At 42.9% G+C, this 22,085-nt stretch overlaps 1 protein-coding gene across 1 annotated transcript in view; it reads left to right on the forward strand.

The window, feature by feature from the left end:
• The window catches only part of HGD (homogentisate 1,2-dioxygenase), a 78,224-nt gene that overhangs the window by 46,468 nt on the left and 9,671 nt on the right, over positions 1-22,085 (forward strand). The window contains exons 5-12 of the mRNA XM_073617509.1: positions 1,451-1,501; positions 1,679-1,770; positions 4,274-4,308; positions 14,325-14,404; positions 14,511-14,610; positions 16,632-16,756; positions 21,113-21,217; positions 21,313-21,439. Coding sequence (XP_073473610.1) covers positions 1,451-1,501; positions 1,679-1,770; positions 4,274-4,308; positions 14,325-14,404; positions 14,511-14,610; positions 16,632-16,756; positions 21,113-21,217; positions 21,313-21,439 — 715 coding nt within the window. The remainder of the gene's footprint in view (positions 1-1,450; positions 1,502-1,678; positions 1,771-4,273; positions 4,309-14,324; positions 14,405-14,510; positions 14,611-16,631; positions 16,757-21,112; positions 21,218-21,312; positions 21,440-22,085) is intronic.

Below are 22,085 nucleotides of genomic sequence, written 5' to 3' on the forward strand. Positions count from 1 at the left end.
GAGGCAGCCCCCCCTCCTCCTCCTCCTCCTCCTCCTCCTCCTGCCACAACTGAAACACCAGAGCCACAGCCTCAAAAGAAGGCTACAGGGAAGGCTGCAGGGCAGCGTGGAGGAAAGGCTGCAGGGAAGAGAAGAAAATGATGACCTGGGTTCAGTCTGGTCTGACAGAAGACGCAGGCTGTTGTAGGACCACAGTCTGGGGACATCTAGATCATCTGCTGGTGCTGTTGATCTCTGGGATTCTTGGACCAGATTGTGCTCCCTCTTATATGGACTCCTCAAGATCCCAATTTTCTGGTACACCGACTTTTTCCAGCGTTGACTTCCTCTTTATTTTATTTTGACCATGAATAAATGGATATTTTTTGAGTTTAGCAAAAGACTTTATGTGTTTTCTTTGAAATCATTGATTTTACACACAATGTTAAATTAACAAGGGACAACAATCTCATTGAGTTTGAAAAAAAACACACCAAAAATACATTACTAATGTTAATAATGTTCAAGTGGTAAGTCTTGAAAATCCAAAAAATTACGTAACCAAAAACGGTGCTTTGGGTTAACTTTATCTAAAAACTAAAAAATAAACACTATAAAAAAAAAAAATAATAATGGGTTCTTTGTGTTAACTTTACAAACCTAAAAAAAAAAAAAAAAAAAAAAAAAAAGGGGGAAAAAGTATTATTAGTATGGAAACATTGTTTTAAAAAGGCATACTATATCATTCATGAGATCAAAGAGAAAAAGAATCCAGAAATCAGTTTGGGAGAACTCTGATTATGAACAGCAAAACACCTTCGTTCTTTAGAGCCTTCGTAAAGAAGAAATAAAATGCGCTGCATTGAACGATCACAGATTTTGCAGCGTGATGAATGTGCTACCTACAATACGAACACTAGTTTTACTAGACCGAGTGCTTCCGTTTAGTTTTTGCTTATGAGCATGCGTCGTTTTTTTGTCCGTCGGACTAGCATACAGACGAGCGGACTTCGGGGTCCGTCGTACTTACGACGTAAAGATTTGAAGCATGCTTCAAATCTAAAGTCCGTCGGATTTTAGGCTAAAAAAGTCCGTTGAAAGTCCGGAGAAGCCCACACACGATCGGATTACCAGCCAGCTTTAGTCCGTCAGCGTCCGTTGGACTTTTGTAGACGAAAAGTCCGACCGTGTGTACGCGGCATTACAAACTCATATAGGTGTAATGGTCAGGAGGGATGTCCTACAAACTCATATAGGTGTGATTATCAGGATAGATGTCCTACAAACTCACATAGGTGTGATGGTCAGGTGGGATGTCCTACAAACTCATATAGGTGTGATGGTCAGGATAGATGTCCTAAAAGATTTTGTAGGTATGATGGTCAGGTTTACCCAAAATGTTTAGGCTATATAGTATATATTAGTTATATATTCTAAATTCCACCATTAACTAGTTTGTTTTCCTCTGCAGTTCAGGTGGAAACCATTTATAATAGAGGAGAAGAAGCAGGACTTTGTGGATGTAAGTAACTTTTTCTTGTAGCTAAAACATTGAACCCCCCAACCGGCTCATAAACTATGTTTGTTGATAATAGTCATGTTAGCGATTTATTTACTTTCCAATCTGATAAAAATGGCATTTATATAAATTTATTTGATAAGTAAGAAGTAATGCTCCGGGACATCTGTGTCTTGGCAGGGTCTGCGTACAATCTGCGGAGCTGGTGATGCCAAATCACGTAATGGAATCGCCATCCATATTTACACCTGCAACACCTCCATGATTGACAGGTATGAGGGTAATATGGATTTTATGCACTGTTTTTCTGAGCTCATGCTCTCTAGTGTGCACAATGTATTTTCATACAGTTACTGTCCCTGCTCTCTATCCTCTCTCTGTGCCTGCTCTCTATCCTCTCCCTGTGTCTGCTCTCTATTCAGTTCCTGTGCCTGCTCTCTATTCTGTCCCTGTGTCTGCTCTCTATCCTCTCCCTGTGTCTGCTCTCTATCCTCTCTCTGTGTCTGCTCTCTATTATGTCACTGTGCCTGCTCTCTATTCTGTCCCTGTATCTGCTCTCTATCCTCTTCCTGTGTCTGCTCTCTATTCTGTCCCTGTGTCTGCTCTCTATTCTGTCCCTGTGTCTGCTCTCTATTTTGTCCCTGTATCTGCTCTCTATCCTCTTCCTGTGTCTGCTCTCTATTCTGTCCCTGTGTCTGCTCTCTATTCTGTCCCTGTGTATGCTCTCTATTCTGTCCCTGTGCCTGCTCTCTATTCTTTCACTGTGTCTGCTCTCTATTCTGTCCCTGTGTCTGCTCTCTATTCTGTCCCTGTGTCTGCTCTCTATTCTGTCCCTGTGTATGCTCTCTATTCTGTCCCTGTGCCTGCTCTCTATTCTTTCACTGTGTCTGCTCTCTATTCTGTCACTGTGTCTGCTCTCTATTCTTTCACTGTGTCTGCTCTCTATTCTGTCCCTGTATCTGCTCTCTATCCTCTCCCTGTGTCTGCTCTCTATTCTGTCCCTGTGCCTGCTCTCTATTCTGTTCCTGTGTCTGCTCTCTATTCTGTCCCTGTATCTGCTCTCTATTCTGTCCCTGTGCCTGCTTTCTATTCTGTTCCTGTGTCTGCTCTCTATTCTGTCCCTGTGCCTGCTCTCTATTCTGTTCCTGTGTCTGCTCTCTATTCTGTCCCTGTATCTGCTCTCTATCCTCTTCCTGTATCTGCTCTCTATTCTGTCCCTGTGTCTGCTCTCTATTCTGTCCCTGTGCCTGCTCTCTATTCTTTCACTGTGTCTGCTCTCTATTCTGTCCCTGTATCTGCTCTCTATCCTCTTCCTGTATCTGCTCTCTATCCTCTTCCTGTATCTGCTCTCTATCCTCTTCCTGTGTCTGCTCTCTATTCTGTCCCTGTGTCTGCTCTCTATTCTTTCACTGTGTCTGCTCTCTATTCTGTCCCTGTGTCTGCTCTCTATTCTGTCCCTGTGTCTGCTCTCTATCCTCTCCCTGTGTCTGCTCTCTATCCTCTACCTCTGTATGCTCGCTATTCTGTCCCTGCTCTCTAGACATGTGCACTGACAAAAAAATGTTCTTTGTTTTTATTTCATTCGTTTTTTTTTGCTTTTTTCGGAATTCGATCTGAAAAAAAGAAAGAAAATCAGTAAAATTTTAAATAATAACTAATAAATTGTAGGTATTGGAATTTCCTTTCAAATTTGGCTGTTAGTGAATGTAACGAATACAAATTTATCTGAAGTTAGGAATTATCCGAAATAACGAATGCCGTATCTAAACGACTAGAATGGAACAAATTAATAATTAATAATAATAAAAAGGTTTTATTATTATTATTGTTCTTTATTATTATTAGGTCGTTACATTCTATTCGTTTAGATACGGCATTCATTATTTCAGATAATTCGTAACTTCGGATAAATTCATACTCGTTACGTTCATTAACAGCCAAATTTGAAAGGAAATTCCAATACCTATAATTTAATATTTATTATTAGTTAGTTATTATTTCAGGTTTTCGAATTTTCAGATTGTGATTCTTTTGAATGTTCATATTTTCATTATTATTTTTGGATTTTTCAAATTTCCAAATTTTTGAATTTTCGAATTTCCTAATTTCGAGTTTTCGAATTTCCTAATTTTGAGTTTTCGAATTTCCTAATTTCGAGTTTTCGAATTTCCTAATTTTGAGTTTTCGAATTTCCTAATTTCGAGTTTTCGAATTTCCTAATTTCGAGTTTTCGAATTTCCTAATTTCGAGTTTTCGAATTTCCTAATTTTGAGTTTTCAAATTTCCTAATTTTGAATGTTCGAATTTCCGAAATTTCAATTTTCCGAAATTTCGAATTTCCGAAATTTCGAATTTTCAAAAATTCAGAAATTCGAAATTCGGAAATTCAGAATTTCGGAAATTGAAAAATTTGGAAATTAACGAATTTGTCAAAATTCGTTAAAAAATTAATTCGGAACTAAACGAATTGCACATGTCTACAGCTCTCTATCCTGTCCCCTTGTCTGCTGTCTATCCTGTCCCTGCTCTCTCTTCTGTCCCTGTGCCTTGTGAAGTTTATCTCAATTTTCTTTCTTTTCTGTGACTCTAATGGTCACACAATTTGTGACATCCAGCTAAAGTCATTCGACCACCAAGAGTTCACTGACCTCACCAGTCCCTTACACTGTCACTGACATCCCCACTACGTATTCATCATACAGTCCTAGGATATCCATAACAATCTGCCTTCTCTGAAATCTTCTGATACATTTTTCTTCCTCTTCCCATTTCTAGGTGCTTATATAACTCCGACGGCGACTTTCTCATCGGTGAGCAGACCTTTAGAATTTTAGAAAGTAACTTCAAACATCGCCAGTTAAAAAAAAGCAAAAACTGTAAAAGAACGTACAGAAATATACTGTATGGGTTTACATTTTTAAAATCATCAAGAGTCAAATTGAAATAATTCAAAACTAAATTCACAGGAGAAAAAAATGCATTAAAGGAGCCATTTAATGAGATGCTACAACATCATATATTATCTTTTATGTGGTTTATTCAGCATAGTATCATATATACTCATTATATACTCAAAACATGTGTGTGTGTGTGTGTGTATATATATATATATATATATATATATATATATATATATACACACACACACACAGTATCTCACAAAAGTGAGTACACACCTCACATTTTTGTAAATTTTATTATATCTTTTCATGTGACAACACTGAAGAAATGACACTTTGCTACAATGTAAAGTAGTGAGTGTACAGCTTGTATAACAGTGTAAATTTGCTGCCCCCTCAAAATAACTCAACACACAGCCATTAATGTCTAAACCGCTGGCAACAAAAGTCAGTACACCCCTAAGTGAAAATCCCACATTGGGACAAAGTATCAATAATTTGTGTGGCCACCATTATTTTCCAGCACTGCCTTAACCCTCTTGGGCATGGAGGTCACCAGAGCTTCACAGGTTATCACTGGAGTCCTCTTCCCCTCCTCCATGATGACATCACGGAGCTGGTGGATGTTAGAGACCTTGCACTCCTCCACCTTATGTTTGAGGATGTCCCACAGATGATCAATAGGGTTTAGGTCTGGAGACATGCTTGGCCAGTCCATCACCTTTACCCTCAGCTTTAGCAAGGCAGTGGTCATCTTGGAGGTGTGTTTGGGGTAGTTATCATGTTGGAATATTGCCCTGCGGCCCAGTCTCTGAAGGGAGGGGATCATGCTCTGCTTCAGTATGTCACAGTACATGTTGGCATTCATGGTTCCCTCAATGATCTGTAGCTCCCCAGTGCCGGCAGCACTCATGCAGCCCCAGACCATGACACTCCCACCACCATGCTTGACTGTAGACAAGACACACTTGTCTTTGTACTCCTCACCTGGTTGCCGCCACACACGCTTGTCACCATCCGAACCAAATAAGTTTATCTTGGTCTCATCAGACCACAGGACATGGTTCCAGTAATCCATGTCCTTAGTCTGACTTTCTTCAGCAAACTGTTTGCAGATTTCTTGTGCATCATCTTTAGAAGAGGCTTCCTTCTGGGACGACAGCCATGCAGGGGTGTATTCACTTTTGTGAGATACTGTGTATGTATATCAGTGGCGGAATTATTTGCGACTGGGCTCTTGAGTTCCGCCACTGTAGGGAGGCCTGCTGCCGCCCGGGAGATAGTCATTCATGTGGAGTCCCAGTCCGCTCCACCCATCCGTTCCGGCTGCTTCGCCCATCCTCCCTGCCCGCACTCACGGGCACACTGCACAGTTCCCGCCCTTCCTCTCCACGCATCCTCTGCTCCTGCACTCACGGGGACAGTCCCCGCCCACGTCACCCATCCTCTCCGCCCGCTCCGCCCATCCTCTCCACCCGCACAGTCCCCGCCCATCTTCTCTGTCCCCGCTCACTGCGCCCATCTTCTCTGGCTCCGCCTTCACTCACAGTCCCTGACCATCTTCTCTGTCACCGACTGCACTCACGGGCACAGTCCCCGCCCCGCTCCGCCCATCTTCTCCGGCTCTGCCTTCACTTACAGGCCCCGCCCATCTTCTCTGCTTGCCCAAGCAAGACCAAGCAAAGAGGGGTAACCAAGTTATCTGCAAGTGATTGGCACCCATCCCTCAATATCAACACTGCCATTGATACCCCCCCACACCACTACTGCCACTGATCCACCCCACCATGACCACTACTGCCACTGATCCCATCCCGCAACCACCATCCTTGCCACTGATACCATTCTCCTCCCCACCACTCATCCCATCCCACCACCCTCGCCACAGATCCTATCCTCCCACCACCGCTGCCACTCATTTCATCCAATGTCTCCCACCGCTGCCACTCATCCCATCCCAATCCCATCCCCCTCCAACCATCACCCTTGCCACTGATCCCATTCCCCCCACCACCTCTGCCACTAATCCCATTCAACTCCCCCTACCACTGATCCCACCCTCCCCCCAACCACAACCCTTTCCACTGATCCCACCCCCCCTCACTGCTGCCACTCATCCTATCCCCCCACCACCACCGCTACTACTGATCCCATCCCCACCCTACCACCACTGCTGCCACTGATCCCATCCCCCCCACCGTTGCCACTCATCCCATCTCTCCCTCACCACTGCCACTCAACCAATCCCCCACCACCGATGCCACTGATCCCATGCCTCCCCCACCACCACCGCTGCCACTCATCCCAGGAGCGTAACTACAGGGGTCACAATTGCAATAGTGCACAACTTGCCCCTGAACACCTGGATGAGGAGGGGGGGATTTTAGAGGAACAAATCCCCTCAATTTTTCTCCTGCAGCCACTAAAAGTCTGCTTCTCCTCCTCTCCCTCTGATAGGCATTAAGTGGCTGCAGGAGGAAAATGGAGGGGATTTGTTCTCCCTCCTATCCAGGTCCTGGTGCCCCCGGGATCAGTGGGAAGGGCCCTGGCTGGATGTCAGGGGGGCCCTCCATGGTTTCTTGGACCGGGGCCCTGAAGGTTCTAGTTATGGCACTGATGTGTGTATGTGTATATATATGCATCCAATCTTCGTCCTCTTTATTAGAAGGCACCATATTACAATTTATGGCAGTGAGGTCTCACTTTATGGCAGCCACTATCTCAAATGTCCTGGTGACTATTGTCACTGTAACTAAAAGTGAAGGAAAATCCCAAATTTTGAGTTGTCACCAGAGCAGGACAGTTGTTCCACTGACATCTGGCCCAGATGGGTTTCCTTTACTCTAGAGCTTGGGTTTGGCTCTGGGTTTGGTTTGAACCTGGAAGTCAGCTGTCAGTGCTTAGCCAATGAGTTGTGGTCAGGAAATTCCCCACCCCGCAGCCACATTTTATACAAACATGCGGAGATGCTCGTGACATCATTGACATATGGCCACATGACCACATTAGGTCAATGATGTCACGAGCATCCTGGAATCACCCACCCGCTGCTCATTGGCCATGGAATGACAGCTGCCTTCTGGGTTCGGATAAAAACCAAGCTTATCACTGCTCTGGAGAGATCTCCTATCACTACTTGTTGGGTCCCTAAGACAGGAAGTGAAGGAAAATTTCCCCAGCGGGACACAGACAGGAAATAAAAAATGTACAAAGCCAAGGAAGCTGGACTTTAAAGGTGCTAAAAAATCCATTATTGAAACAATACACATAAAATCATATAGTTTCACAGGGGTCGTTCCATTAACAGCCTGCACCGATGACCTCAACATGTTTTGCCAACATTGGCTTCTTCAGGAGGGGTGTTGCTGTCACACTTGAATGCTGCTCCTTAACCCAAAATGAGGGAAAGGGAGACGTTAAATACAAGAGGCAGTCATACAATTTCTTCTTTCATGTGTGCACCAAGAATAAGCCCCAGGTGGTAAATAGAGGACCGTAGGAGAAGCACAAGGCCTAAAAAATAGTATTTCCTAGAAAGGTCACATGAGGGAGCCAATTAACTCCGTGTCCCCAACCAAATATTGTCTGCAAGACATACAAAGGGTCACACAGCGACAATGCGATTGGCGTCCTCGTGGCTCCAGGCAGCGAACGCATCACTGCTGTGTGACCCTTTGTATTTACAAAGTATGACCTTTGCTCACCTCTGCAGTCACATCTGATTTGGATCTGGTCATATTTATTTTTATTTTTTTACAGCAGCCCCAAAGTGATATTGTACTCCAAATAAATAAAGTGATGGGACTGAGGGTGAGAGCTTAGTGGGTGCTGCGGGCTATCATATGTTGGTATTGGAAAAGTTCCTTTCTCAAATAAGTCTAAATTGTGTAGTTTCTTTTCTACATTACATTGTGTGTTCTAGAATCATTTTAGCAGCTGTTATAATAAATGGAAAAAAAAAATAGTTCTTATTCCAAATATTCTGAATATGTTCACAGCTGGTACACTAGCGCCCTCTATTGACTGATAGTGATAACTTCATGGAAAGGATTGACAGAGTTGGGAATGTTTGGCTATACAGTGAGTAAAATAAGTATTTGATCCCCAAGCAAAACATGATTAAGTGCTTGGTGGAGAAATCCTTGTTGGCAAGCACAGAGGAAGAACATTTCTTGTAGTTGGTAACCAGGTTTGCACACATCTCAGGAGCAGTGGTGGCTTGTGCTCAAATTTTTTGAGGGGGCGCAAACAAACTGAAAAATTCTGAAAAAACAAAACCATCAATTGCAGCCTCACTGTGCCCATCAAACGCAGCCACTGTGCCCATCACACGCTGCCACTGTGCACATCACACGCTGCCACTGTGCCCATCACACGCTGCCACTGTGCACATCACACGCTGCCACTGTGCCCATCACACGCTGCCACTGTGCCCATCCAACGCTGCCACTGTGCCCATCAAAGGCTGCCACTGTGCCCATCAAACGCAGCCACTGTGCCCAAACGCAGCCACTGTGCCCACCAAACGCTGCCACTGTGCCCATCAAACGCTGCCACTGTGCCCATCAAATGCAGCCACTGTGCCCATCACACGCTGCCACTGTGCCCATCCAACGCTGCCACTGTGCCCATCAAAGGCTGCCACTGTGCCCATCAAACGCAGCCACTGTGCCCAAACGCAGCCACTGTGCCCAAACGCAGCCACTGTGCCCACCAAACGCAGCCACTGTGCCCATCCAATGCTGCCACTGTGCCCATCAAATGCAGCCAGTGTGCCCATGAAACGCAGCCAGTGTGCCCATCCAACGCTGCCACTGTGCTCATCAAACACAGCCACTGTGCCCATCAAACGTAGCCACTGTGCCCATCAAACGCTGCCACTGTGCCCATCAAACGCAGCCACTGTGCCCATCAAACGCTGCCACTGTGCCCATCAAACACTGCCACTGTGCCAATCAAACGCTGCCACTGTGCCCATCAAACTCTGCCACTGTGCCCATCAAACTCTGCCACTGTGCCCATCAAATGCTCCCACTGTGCCAAACGCTGCCACTTGTGCCAATCAAATGCTGTCACTGTCCCCATAAAACGCTGCCACTGTGTCCATCAAACGCTCCCACTGTGCCAAATGCTGCCACTGTGCCATCAAACGCAGCCACTGTGCCCATCAAACGCTGCCACTGTACCCATCAAACGCAGCCACTGTGCCCATCAAACGCTGCCACTGTGCCCATCAAACACTGCCACTGTGCCAATCAAACGCTGCCACTGTGCCCATCAAACTCTGCCACTGTGCCCATCAAACTCTGCCACTGTGCCCATTAAATGCTCCCACTGTGCCAAACGCTGCCACTTGTGTCCATCAAATGCTGTAACTGTGCCAATCAAATGCTGTCACTGTCCCCATAAAACGCTGCCACTGTGTCCATCAAACGCTCCCACTGTGCCAAATGCTGCCACTGTGCCATCAAACGCAGCCACTGTGCCCATCAAACGCTGCCACTGTACCCATCAAACGCAGCCACTGTGCCCATCAAACGCTGCCACTGTGCCCATCAAACACTGCCACTGTGCCAATCAAACGCTGCCACTGTGCCCATCAAACTCTGCCACTGTGCCCATCAAACTCTGCCACTGTGCCCATTAAATGCTCCCACTGTGCCAAACGCTGCCACTTGTGTCCATCAAATGCTGTAACTGTGCCAATCAAATGCTGTCACTGTCCCCATAAAACGCTGCCACTGTGTCCATCAAACGCTCCCACTGTGCCAAACGCTACCACTGTGCCCATCAAATGCTGCCACCGTGCCATCAAACACTGCCACTGTGCCCATCAAATGCTCCCACTGTGCCCATGGAATGCTGCCACTGTGCCCCCCCCCGACGGGGACTTACCCTGTCTCGGTGGGGGCAGCGGGTGACAGCGGCGGGCTTCTCCGTGTCCTCGATGTCTTCTCCCGTCCTCTCCTCCCATCCTCTTCTATGATTGGATGCCCGATAGGTGTCCAATCACAGCACCTGTCTTTTCAGCCAATCAGGTGACAGGTAACAGACCCAAGCACCTGATTGGCGGAGAGGCAGTTCAGTGTTAGGAAAGTGAATATTCATTTGTCTTTCTAACACAGCTGGGTGAACTGCGAGCGCCAAGTATGGTACTCGCTGTTTACCTTTTTTGATGCCTATTAGAGCCTATGGCTCTAATCAGGTGCTTCAAACTCCTCCCCCCCGCTGTAATTCCGGCGCCTGAAAAGGGACCGGGCGCCTGAATAGGGGGTGACAATGCATGAATCTATCTATTGGTGATAGAGGGGGTGGCTGGACAAAGGGGGCAGCGCCCGTGCGCCCTTATGGACGCACCGCCACTGCTCAGGAGAGATTTTGTTCCACTTTTCTCTAAATCCTTACGGTTTCTTGGCTATCGCTTGGCAACTTGAATTTCGGCTCCCTCCATAAATTTTCTATAGGATTAAGGTCTGAAGACTGGCTGGGCCACTCCATGACCTTAATGTGCTTCTTCTTGAGACACTCCTTTGTTGCCTTGGCGGTATGTTTTGGGTCATTGTCATGCTGGAAGACCCATCCATGACCCATCTTCAGTGTTCTGGCTGAGGGAAGAAGGTTCTCATCCAAGATGTTACAATACATGGCCCCGTCCATTGGCCCCTCAAATTGGCAAAGTCAGTTTGTGCCTTTAGCCGAGAGACAGCCCCAAAGCATGTTTCCACCTCCATGCTTGACTGTAGGGATGGTGTTCTTAGGGTCATAGTCAGCATTTTCCTTCCTCCAAGCATGGCAAGTCAAGTTAGTGCCAAAGAGCTTGATTTTGGTCTCATCTGACCACAGAACTTTCTCCCAATCCTTCTCTGAATCATTTAGATGTTCATTGGCAAACTTTAGACGGGCCTCTACATGTGTCTTCCTGAGGAGGGGGACCTTGCGGGCTCTGCAGGATTTCAATCCATGGTGGTGTATTGTGTTACCAATGGTTTGTTTGGTGACTGTGGTCCCAACTGCCTTGAGATCCTTCACAAGCTTCTCCCGTGTAGTTCTGGGCTGATCCCTCACTTTTCTCATGACCATCCTCACCCCATGAGGCGAAATCTTGGAGCTCCGGACCGAGAAATATTGATGGTTATTTTGTATTTCTTCCAATTGCGAATAATCGCTCCAACAGTTGTCTCCTTCTCACCAAGCTTCTTGCTGATGATCTTGTAGCCCATTCCAGCCTTGTGCAGGTCTACAATCTTCTCCCTGACGTCCTCTGACAGCTCTTTGGTCTTCTCCATGATGGTGAGGTTTGAATGGAAAAAAGAGATTCTGTGGACAGGTGTCTTTTATACACATGAGTTGTCGTTAGGAGAACCTTCTCAGGCTCGATTCACACCTATGCATGTTGTTTTTGAGCGTTTTTGGAGGTTTTTTTTTCATGCTTGCCACGTTTTTGAGCAGCGTTTTTGTAGCGTTTTTGCGGCGTTTTTGCGGCGTTTTTGCCGCGATTTGCGTTTTGCGTTTTTTTTTTTTCTTTTTTTTTTACAGTCTTTAAAAAAAATTAAAAAAAAAAAAAAAAACGGCAAAAACGCACCAAAAACGCACCAAAAACGCTGCAAAAACGCTGCAAAAACGGTGCACTTGCGTTTTTGATGCTTGTCCATTGAAATCCATTACATGCAAAACGCTGCTTTTTGCATGAAAAAAAGTCCCCGACCCTTTCCAAAAACGCAGAGATACAAAAAAGCATTGATGTGAACATGTTCCATAGGAACCCATGTTAAAAAATTCCCGTGCATTTCTGCAAAATGCATCAAAAAACGCGCTAGTGTGAATGGGGCCTTACATTGACAGGACTAATCTGTGTACCACATGAGCACCTACTGGAGCCAGTCTGTGGGAGCCAGAATAATTGTTGGTTGGTAGAGGATGAAATACTTATTTTACTCCATTTATAACATTTGTATTGTGTGTTTTTTTATGGATTTTTGGTTGATATTCTGTCTCTATCATTTAATACACCTACCGTATGATAAAAATTATAGACCTTTCATTTCTTTGTAAGTGGGCAAACCTACAAAACCTGCAGGGCATCAGATCATTATTTTCCCCACTTATTTTCCATAAAGAAAACCTGTTCTGTAACCACTTGCCGACCACCTCACGTCGATATAAATCGGCACAATGGCATCGGCGGGCAAATGGGCGTACCCGTATGTCCCCTTTAATTGGCGGGGCTAGCGGGCGCACGCGCGCTCACCCGCCACGTACAGCGCGACCGTGCCCGCGGGACCACTCCCGGCAATCGTGTCACAGAGCTGCAGAACAGGGAGCAGCCTATGTAAACAAGCCTTATGCCTTGTGACATGACAGAGATCACTGCTCCCTGTCATCGGGAGCAGTGATCGCTGTCATGTCAGTGGTAGCCCACCCCACAGTTAGAATCACTCCCTAGGACACACTTAACCCCTTGATCGCCCCCTAGTGTTTAACCCCTTCACTGCCAGTGTCATTTACACAGTAATCAGTGCATTTTTTATAGCACTGATCACTGTATAAATGAAAATGGTCCCAAAGTAGTGTCACAACTGTCCGATGTGTCTGCCATAATGTCGCGGTCACGATAAAAATCGCAGATCGCCATTACTAATATAAAAAAATAATAAAAATGCCATAAACCTATCCCGCTATAACTTTTGCGCAAACCAATCAATATACGCTTATTGCAATTTTTTTTCTTTTACCAAAAAATATGTAGAAGAATACATACCAGCCTAAACTGAGGACAAAAATTCGTTTTTTTATATATTTTTGGGGGATATTTATTATAGCAAAAAGTAAAAAATATTGCTTTTTTTTTTTTTTTTTTTTTTCAAAATTGACTCTCTTTTTTTGTTTATAGCGCAAAAAAATAAAAACCGCAGAGGTAATCAAATACCACCAAAAGAAATCTCTATTTGTAGGAAAAAAAAAGACGTAAATTTTGTTTGGGTGCAACGTCGGACGACCGCGCAATTGTCAGTTAAAGCGACGCAGTGCCGAATCGCAAAAAGTGCTCTGGTCAGGAAAGGGGGTAAAATCTTCCGGGGCTGAAAAAAATGGCAAAGCCTTCCCCCTATGTCTCTTTTGAAAAAGGAACCTCATACATTGTTACAGCAGTCTTCTTACTGGTCCAATAACCACAATGAGGGTCTTTCTCTTCTTTCTCGGTGGTGGCGGAGGGGGAGGGGGGTTGCATTCCACCAGGCCCATGTGGCACTTACCCCAAAAATAAGACCTAGCGTGATTGTCGGTGATGGCTGCAATATAAGCCCTACCCCCCAAATAAGCCCTACCCTGAAAATAAGACCTACAAGGACTTTAACTAGGGCTTATTTGGGGGGGTAGGGCTTATTTGGAGGGTAGGGCTTATATTGCAGCCATCACTGACAATCACGCTAGGTCTTATTTTGGGGGAAACAGGGTATTTAACGACATGTGAAGGCCGCTCAGTCCTGGAGTATTGTGTCTACACAATAAGAGTTCCATTGAGGAGTTTGAATAAGGCAATGGTGGTGTTTTCCCATTCAACTGAGGATAAAGGATTTGCGGAGACTGTGCAACTGCACAAGGGCCCCCTCTGGGATCTAGGGGCCCATTTATACTGGATGTAGTTCAGATGAGTGTGCAGGGACCCCAGTCTTTGTTATGAGACCCGGACACAACCCACTTTTATCTATGGGATGGGGGAACGACAGATATCAGCCTTGGACAAGCACTGGTACCATTACCCATGCTCAACCAGCAATGCCATTTTGTTTTTTGTTCTTTTTTTTTTTTTATTATTGCTATAAACAGGTTCTTGTGAATTAAAAAAATAAATAAAAAGTCAGAAAATAGATAAAAAAAAAATTAAACCATCCTCACGCTTTCTTGTGTTTTTTTTCCCCCCCCGACAGTTCCTCAGCAGGGGAAGATCCTCATCCTGACGGAGTTTGGGAAGATTTTGGTGGAGCCCAATGAGATCTGTGTAATTCAGGTGATAATATGAGTCATTGATAACACTGCGGCAGTGCGGGGGGGTCTTCTGTCCCTTCCTCCATACCTGAACCTCACCTGTTTTCTGCATTCCGCCCCCCCCGCAGCAAGGCATGCGCTTCAGCGTGGAGGTCTTTGGGAACTCCAGAGGATATGTCCTTGAGGTGTTCGGCGTCCACTTTGAGCTTCCTGATCTGGGGCCAATCGGTAAGAAAATCAAAATACTGTTAAAAGGGAATGTACAGTGCCTTGAAAAAGTATTCATACCCCTTGAAGTTTCCCACGTTTTGTCATGTTACAGCCATAAACGTAAATGTATTTTTTGGGGATTTTATGTGATAGACCAACACAAAGTGGCACATAATTGTGAAGTAGAAGGAAAATGATAAATGTTTTTCAACATTTATGTGAAAAGTGTGGGGGGGCATTTGTATGGCGCCCCCCAGAGAACCCCCTTTCTCTGCAATTACAGCTGCAAGTCTTTTTTGGGGATGTCTCTACCAGCTTTGCACATCTAGAGAGGGACATTTCTGCCCATTCTTCTTTGCAAAATATCTCAAGCTCTGTCCGATTGGATGGAGAGCGTCTGTGAACAGCAATTTTCAAGTCTTGCCACAGATTCTCAATGGGATTTAGGTCTGGACTGTGACTGGGCCATTCTAACACATGAATATGCTTTGATCTAAACCATTCCATTGTAGCTCTGGCTGGATGTTTCGGGTCGTTGTCCTGCTGGAAGGTGAACCTCCGCCCCAGTCTCAAGTCTTTTGCAGACTCTAACAGGTTTTCTTCTAAGATTTTCCTGTATTTGTCTCCATCCATCTTCCCATCAACTCTGACCAGCTTCCCTGTCCCTGCTGAAGAAAAGCATCCCCACCACATGATGCTGCCACCACCATGTTTCACGGTGGGGATGGTGTGTTCAGGGTGACGTGCAGTGTTAGTTTTCCCCCACACATAGCGTTTTGCTTTTAGGCCAAAATGTTCAATTTTGGTCTCATGTGACCAGATCACCTTCTTCCACATGTTTGCTGTGTCCCCCACATGGCTTCTCACAAACTACAAACAGGACTTCTTATGACTTTCTTTCACCAATGTCTTTCTTCTTGTCACTCTTCCATAAAGGGCAGATTTGTGGAGAACACGACTAATAGTTGTCCTGTGGACAGATTCTCCCACCTGAGCTGTGGATCTCTGCAGCTCCTCCAGAGTTACCATGGACCTCTTGGCTCTTCTCTGATGAATGCTCTCCTTGCCCGGCCGGTCAGTTTAGGTGGACGGCCATGTCTTGGTAGGTTTGCAATTGTCCCATACTCTTTCCATTTTCCGATGATGGATTGAACAGAGCTCCATGAGATGTTCAAAGCTTGGGATATTATTTTATAACCTAACCCTGCTTTATACTTCTCCACAACTTTATCCCTGACCTGTCTGGTGTGTTCCTTGGCCTTCATGATGCTGTTTGTTCACTAAGGTTCTCTAACAAACTTCTGAGGGCTTCACAGAACAGCTGTATTTATACTGAGATTAAATTACACACAGGTGGACTCTATTTACTAATTAGGTGACTTCTGAAGGCAATTTGTTCCTCTAGATTTTAGTTAGGGGTATCGGAGTAAAGGGGGCTGAATACAAATGCCTCCCCCACACACACACACACACTTTTCACATAGTTATAAAAAAAAACTTAAAACCATTTATCATTTTCCTTCCACTTCACAATTATGTGCCACTTTGTGTTGGTCTATTACATAAAATCCCAATAAAATACATTTATGTTTTTGGTTGTAACATGACAAAATGTGGAAAATTTCAAGGGGTATGAATAGTTTTTCAAGGCAATGTATTGGGTAGTGGTGCATTATTACAAGTTTCCATATTTTTGTTTTTGTACTAAAAAAAAAAGAGATGTACAGATTGGCCACTAGAGGGCACTTCATTCAGCCTCCTGGCTTAAAGTTGACCTGTCAGTAACTGTACAAGTCTGCATGAATAAATTCCTGACGTGTCCCAATATAAAGAAATAATATCGTTTTTTTTTTTCCAAAAAAGCTCCGCTTTTTAACATTTAAAAAGCTGTCCTTGTGCTCCGATCAGTGATTTTGCATACCTGTCCCTGTGCATTGTATACACTCTATCAGGACGCCTACAGGAATAATACTGCCAGTCATTTCCTTTATTGTGTGTTGTGCACTATGAGATCACATACCCGTCATGTGTTACCATAGGGGCCAATGGACTGGCCAACCCCAGAGACTTCCTGACCCCGGTGGCCTGGTTTGAAGACCGGACTGTGGAAGGCGGCTACACCGTAATCAACAAATACCAGGGCCGGCTGTTCACCTCCCTGCAGGTAGGTCTGTCCATCTTTCTGCCCCATACAAAAGGAGAGTTTGTCCTTCCATACTAATAACAAAAAAAAGAGATCTGTAAATTGGCCACTAGAGGGAGCCTCATTCCACCTCCCTGCTTAAAGTGGACCTGTCAGTAACTATACAGTAAAGTGTACCTTGCCTTGTCAGTAAACTGAGATGTGCACAATGGAAACATTTGTTTCGGTTCGGATTCCTTTGTTAACCCTTTCATGCCTTGTGGCCCGTACACCACGATCCGAATATCGTACGAAAAACTGTCGTCCGAGGAAGAATCGCACGATTGTCGGATCGTGTGTACACTACTTTCCAGAGTCGATCACGACAGTTCATCCAATATTATTCAATCGGACAAGCACGAAAATTTTCCTCGTACAATTTTTGTTTAGTCAGTATAGTTGTCGTCCGAAAATACAATACAAATACATCACAACACATGACATCACTTCCGATTTTTTTTTTTTTTCTGTAGTACGAGAATTTTCGTGACTTGAGTTACCTATTCAATTTCTACTTGCGACAGTGAAGCGGAAAAAGTCGTACGATCTGTCGCACAATATTCGGATCATGTGTGTACGGGCCATAAGCCTATTTCTGACATTTGTTGCTTACAAGTTAAAATCCGTAGTTTTTTTCCTGGAAAATTATTTAAAACCCCCAAACATATATATATACCCTGTTTCCCCGAAAATAAGACCTAGTGTGATTGTCAGTGATGGCTGCAATATAAGCCCTACCCCCCAAATAACCCCTACCGTGTTTCCCCGAAAATAAGCCCCACCCTGAAAATAAGACCTACAAGGACTTTAACTAGGGCTTATTTGGGGGGTAGGGCTTATATTGCAGCCATCACTGACAATCACGCTAGGTCTTATTTTCAGGGAAACAGGGTATATATATATATATATATATATATATATATAAATATATTAAATAATGTAACTATAGTAAATATTGCAACGATCACCATTTTTTTCTCTAGGGTCTCTGCTAAATATATATATATATATATATATATATATATATATATATATATATATATATATATATATATACGTATATATATATATATATATGTATATATATATATATATATATATATATATATATATATATATATATGTGTGTGTGTGTGTGTGTGTGTGTGTGTGTACATATATATATTTATATTTAGCAGAGACCCTAGAGAATAACATGGCGATTGTTGCTATATTTTATGTCACACAGTATTTGCGCAGCAGCGGTCTTTCAAACGCATTTTTTTGGGGAAAAAAGACACTTTCATAAATTAAAAAAAACCTAAAAACAATAAAGTTAGCCCAATTTGTTTTGTATAATATGAAAGATGATGTTACGCCGAGTAAATTTTTTTTAAATAATATTCTATTATTTACATAGTTACATAGTAGGTGAGGTTGAAAAAAGACACAAGTCCATCAAGTCCAACCTATGTGTGTGATTATATGTCAGTATTACATTATATATCCCTGCATGTTGCGGTCGTTCAGGTGCTTATCTAATAGTTTCTTGAAACTATTGATGCCCCCCGCTGAGACCACCGCCTGTGGAAGGGAATTCCACATCCTTGCCGCTCTTATAGTAAAGAACCCTCTACGTAGTTTAAGGTTAAACCTCTTTTCTTCTAATTTTATTGAGTGGTCACGAGTCTTGTCACCAGTACAGTATTTGTATATTGAAATCATATCCCCTCTCAAGCGTCTCTTCTCCAGAGAGAATAAGTTCAGCGCTCGCAACCTTTCCTCATAACTAAGATCCTCCAGACCCTTTATTAGCTTTGTTGCCCTTCTTTGTACTCGCTCCATTTCCAGTACATCCTTCCTGAGGACTGGTGCCCAGAACTGGACAGCATACTCCAGGTGCGGCCGGACCAGAGTCTTGTAGAGCGGGAGAATTATCGTTTTATCTCTGGAGTTGATCCCCCTTTTAATGCCAATATTCTGTTTGCTTTGTTAGCAGCAGCTTGGCATTGCATGTCATTGCTGAGCCTATCATCTACTAGAACCCCCAGGTTCTTTTCCATCCTAGATTCCCCCAGAGGTTCTCCCCCCAGTCTATAGATTGCATTCAGATTTTTGCCACCCAAATGCATTATTTTACATTTTTCTACATTGAACCTCATTTGCCATGTAGTCGCCCCTCCCCCATTAATTTGTTCAGATCTTTTTGCAAGGTTTCCACATCCTGCGGAGAAGTTATTGCCCTGCTTAGCTTAGTATCGTCTGCAAATACAGAGATTGAACTGTTTATCCCATCCTCCAGGTCGTTTATGAACAAATTAAATAGGATTGGTCCCAGCACAGAACCCTGGGGAACCCCACTACCCACCCCTGACCATTCTGAGTACTCCCCATTTATCACCACCCTCTGAACTCGCCCTTGTAGCCAGTTTTCAATCCATGTACTCACCCTATGGTCCATGCCAACGGACCTTATTTTGTACAGTAAACGTTTATGGGGAACTGTGTCAAATGCTTTTGCAAAATCCAGATACATCTCGTCTACGGGCCTTCCTTTATCTAGATGGCAACTCACCTCCTCATAGAAGGTTAATAGATTGGTTTGGCAAGAACGATTCTTCATGAATCCATGCTGATTACTGCTAATGATACCGTTCTTATTACTAAAATCTTGTATATAGTCCCTTATCATCCCCTCCAAGAGTTTACATACTATTGATGTTAGGCTAACTGGTCTGTAATTCCCAGGGATGTATTTTGGGCCCTTTTTAAATATTGGTGCTACATTGGCTTTTCTCCAATCCGCTGGTTTTCTATTTGTTTCTGTTTTATTTCTTTCTATTCCATTTGATTGTATTCTTTTATTTTATATTCTAATCTGGTTTATATTCTTTTATTTTCTATTTTGTTTTATTCTATTCTATTATTTTCTATTCTGTTTTATTCTATTCTTTTATATTTTATTCTACTCTTTTTTATTTTCTATTCTGTTTTATTCTATTCTATGTTTTTCTAGCCTGTTCTGTTTTTATTCTGTTCTATTTATATCTATTTCTTTCTATTCTATTCTTTTATATTTTATAATGTTTCTATTCTTTTATATTCAATTCTGATTTATTTTATATTCTATTCTGTTTTATTATATTCTTTTATATTTTATAATGTTTCTATTCTGTTCAAATTTTTTTTTCTTTTTTATTCTGTGTTTTGTGATTCTGTTCTATTCTTTTCTATTTTATTCTGTTTTCTTTCTTTCTATTCTATTAGATTTTTTAATATTCTTTTCTATTCTTATCTGTTTTTTCTATTCTATTATTTCATTTTCTATTCTATTCTTTTATATTTTATTCTATTCTCCTTTTTTCTATTTTATTCTGTTTTATTTTATTCTATTATTTTATATTTTATTCTAGTCTTTTATTTTAGATTTTGTTCTATTTTGTTCTATTTTTTTATTCAATTCTGTCCTATTTACTTGTATTATTTTCTATTTTACTCTATTCTATTTCTTTCCATTCTATTCTTTTCTATTCCATTTATTTTATTCTATTCTATTTCTTTCAATTCTTTTTTTCCATTCTATTGCATTCTTCTATTTTTCTCTATTTTATTCTAAAGCAGCCTAAGTAGAGAATCATCATCTTATTTCACTTTTAAAATTTACTGTATTTATTGCAATATGTTTAATGTTCGAATTTGGATAATTCATTATCTCGTTTCGTTATTTTGTTTTGTTACCATTTATAGTAGTTCGGATTCTTTGAAATTTGTTACTATTGTGAATTGGAAATTCAGGTATATATCCCAATCTCCGAAATATCGAAAATTTCATCCAAATTTCATTTCCCAACTAAATGAGATGCACATGTCTGAATTGGACCTTGCATCTCTGTGAAATAAAAACCCATGGGGGAAAAAAGTTAGATAATACTTCCCTCTCCCTGGGTTCCTCCTGCGGTGCCTAGGCGATAGGTTAGAATGATGTCATCCTCCCTCTGACCAGATTTTGAAGATCTTGCCAGCAGGAGGTTGACGTCTTTGTCGCTTGTAAATTTGGGCCTAGCCTTGCCGTTCACAATTATCTTGCTTTTGGCTCATTTTACACTGAGCATGAAAAGACCTTCCCTTCAATTTTTTATTTTTTATTTTTTGTTAATGCATTGGTACATGTACCCCATGAAAGTGCCCAAGCCTCCCATGCCCTAAAGGAGGCCAGAATTTAACAGCAAGTTTGCTGCTCCCCCTAAAAAAAACAAACAAAAAAACCCAAAACCACCAGCTGCAACTGCATGTGTGCCCAGCTTAAAGGTCAGAGAATTATATTCAACCATGCAGAAAGTTGTTTTTTTTCCCCTGAAGGACTTTTCACCGTTTAATGTTGTCGCTTGGCATGGGAACTACGCACCCTACAAGTACAACCTGGATGACTTCATGGTGATAAACTGCGTGGCGTTCGATCATGCGGTAAGTCTGAGGCCGTGTCATTTCATTTTTTTAAGACGATGTTCCTGGAATATTTAGATGGTAGAGTAACATAGTTATGTACATCCTGCTTGCAGGACCCGTCTATCTTCACTGTGCTGACAGCGAAGTCTCTGAGGCCCGGTGTGGCGATCGCAGATTTCGTCATCTTTCCTCCACGCTGGGGTGTGGCAAACCACACATTCCGCCCGCCGTATTATCACAGTGAGTAGAATGGGATACAAGCTGTAGGGCTGGGGGTGTCAGGGTGTGAAACGGAGACATTTGTGAACATTCTTCCCACTGATCACCAATGTAAGGAGCATTCTTCTCACTGACCTCCAATGTAAGGAACATTCTTCTCACTGATCACCAATGTAAGGAACATTCTTCTCACTGACCTCCAATGTAAGGAACATTCTTCTCACTGATCACCAATGTAAGGAACATTCTTCTCACTGATCACCAATGTAAGGGACATTCTTCTCAATGATCACCAATATAAGGAGCATTCTTCCCACTGATCAACAATGTAAGGAACATTCTTCCCACTGATCACCAATGTAAGGGACATTCTTCTCAATGATCACCAATGTAAGGAACATTCTTCCCACTGATCACCAATGTAAGGAACATTCTTCCCACTGATCACCAATGTAAGGAACATTCTTCTCACTGATCACCAATGTAAGGAACATTCTTCTCACTGATCACCAATGTAAGGAACATTCTTCCCACTGATCACCAATGTAAGGAACATTCTTCTCACTGATCACCAATGTAAGGAACATTCTTCTCACTGATCACCAATGTAAGGAACATTCTTCTCACTGATCACCAATGTAAGGAGCATTCTTCCCACTGATCACCA

This window comes from Aquarana catesbeiana, linkage group LG02, assembly GCF_042186555.1.
Source record: "Aquarana catesbeiana isolate 2022-GZ linkage group LG02, ASM4218655v1, whole genome shotgun sequence".
Lineage (NCBI taxonomy): Eukaryota > Metazoa > Chordata > Amphibia > Anura > Ranidae > Aquarana > Aquarana catesbeiana.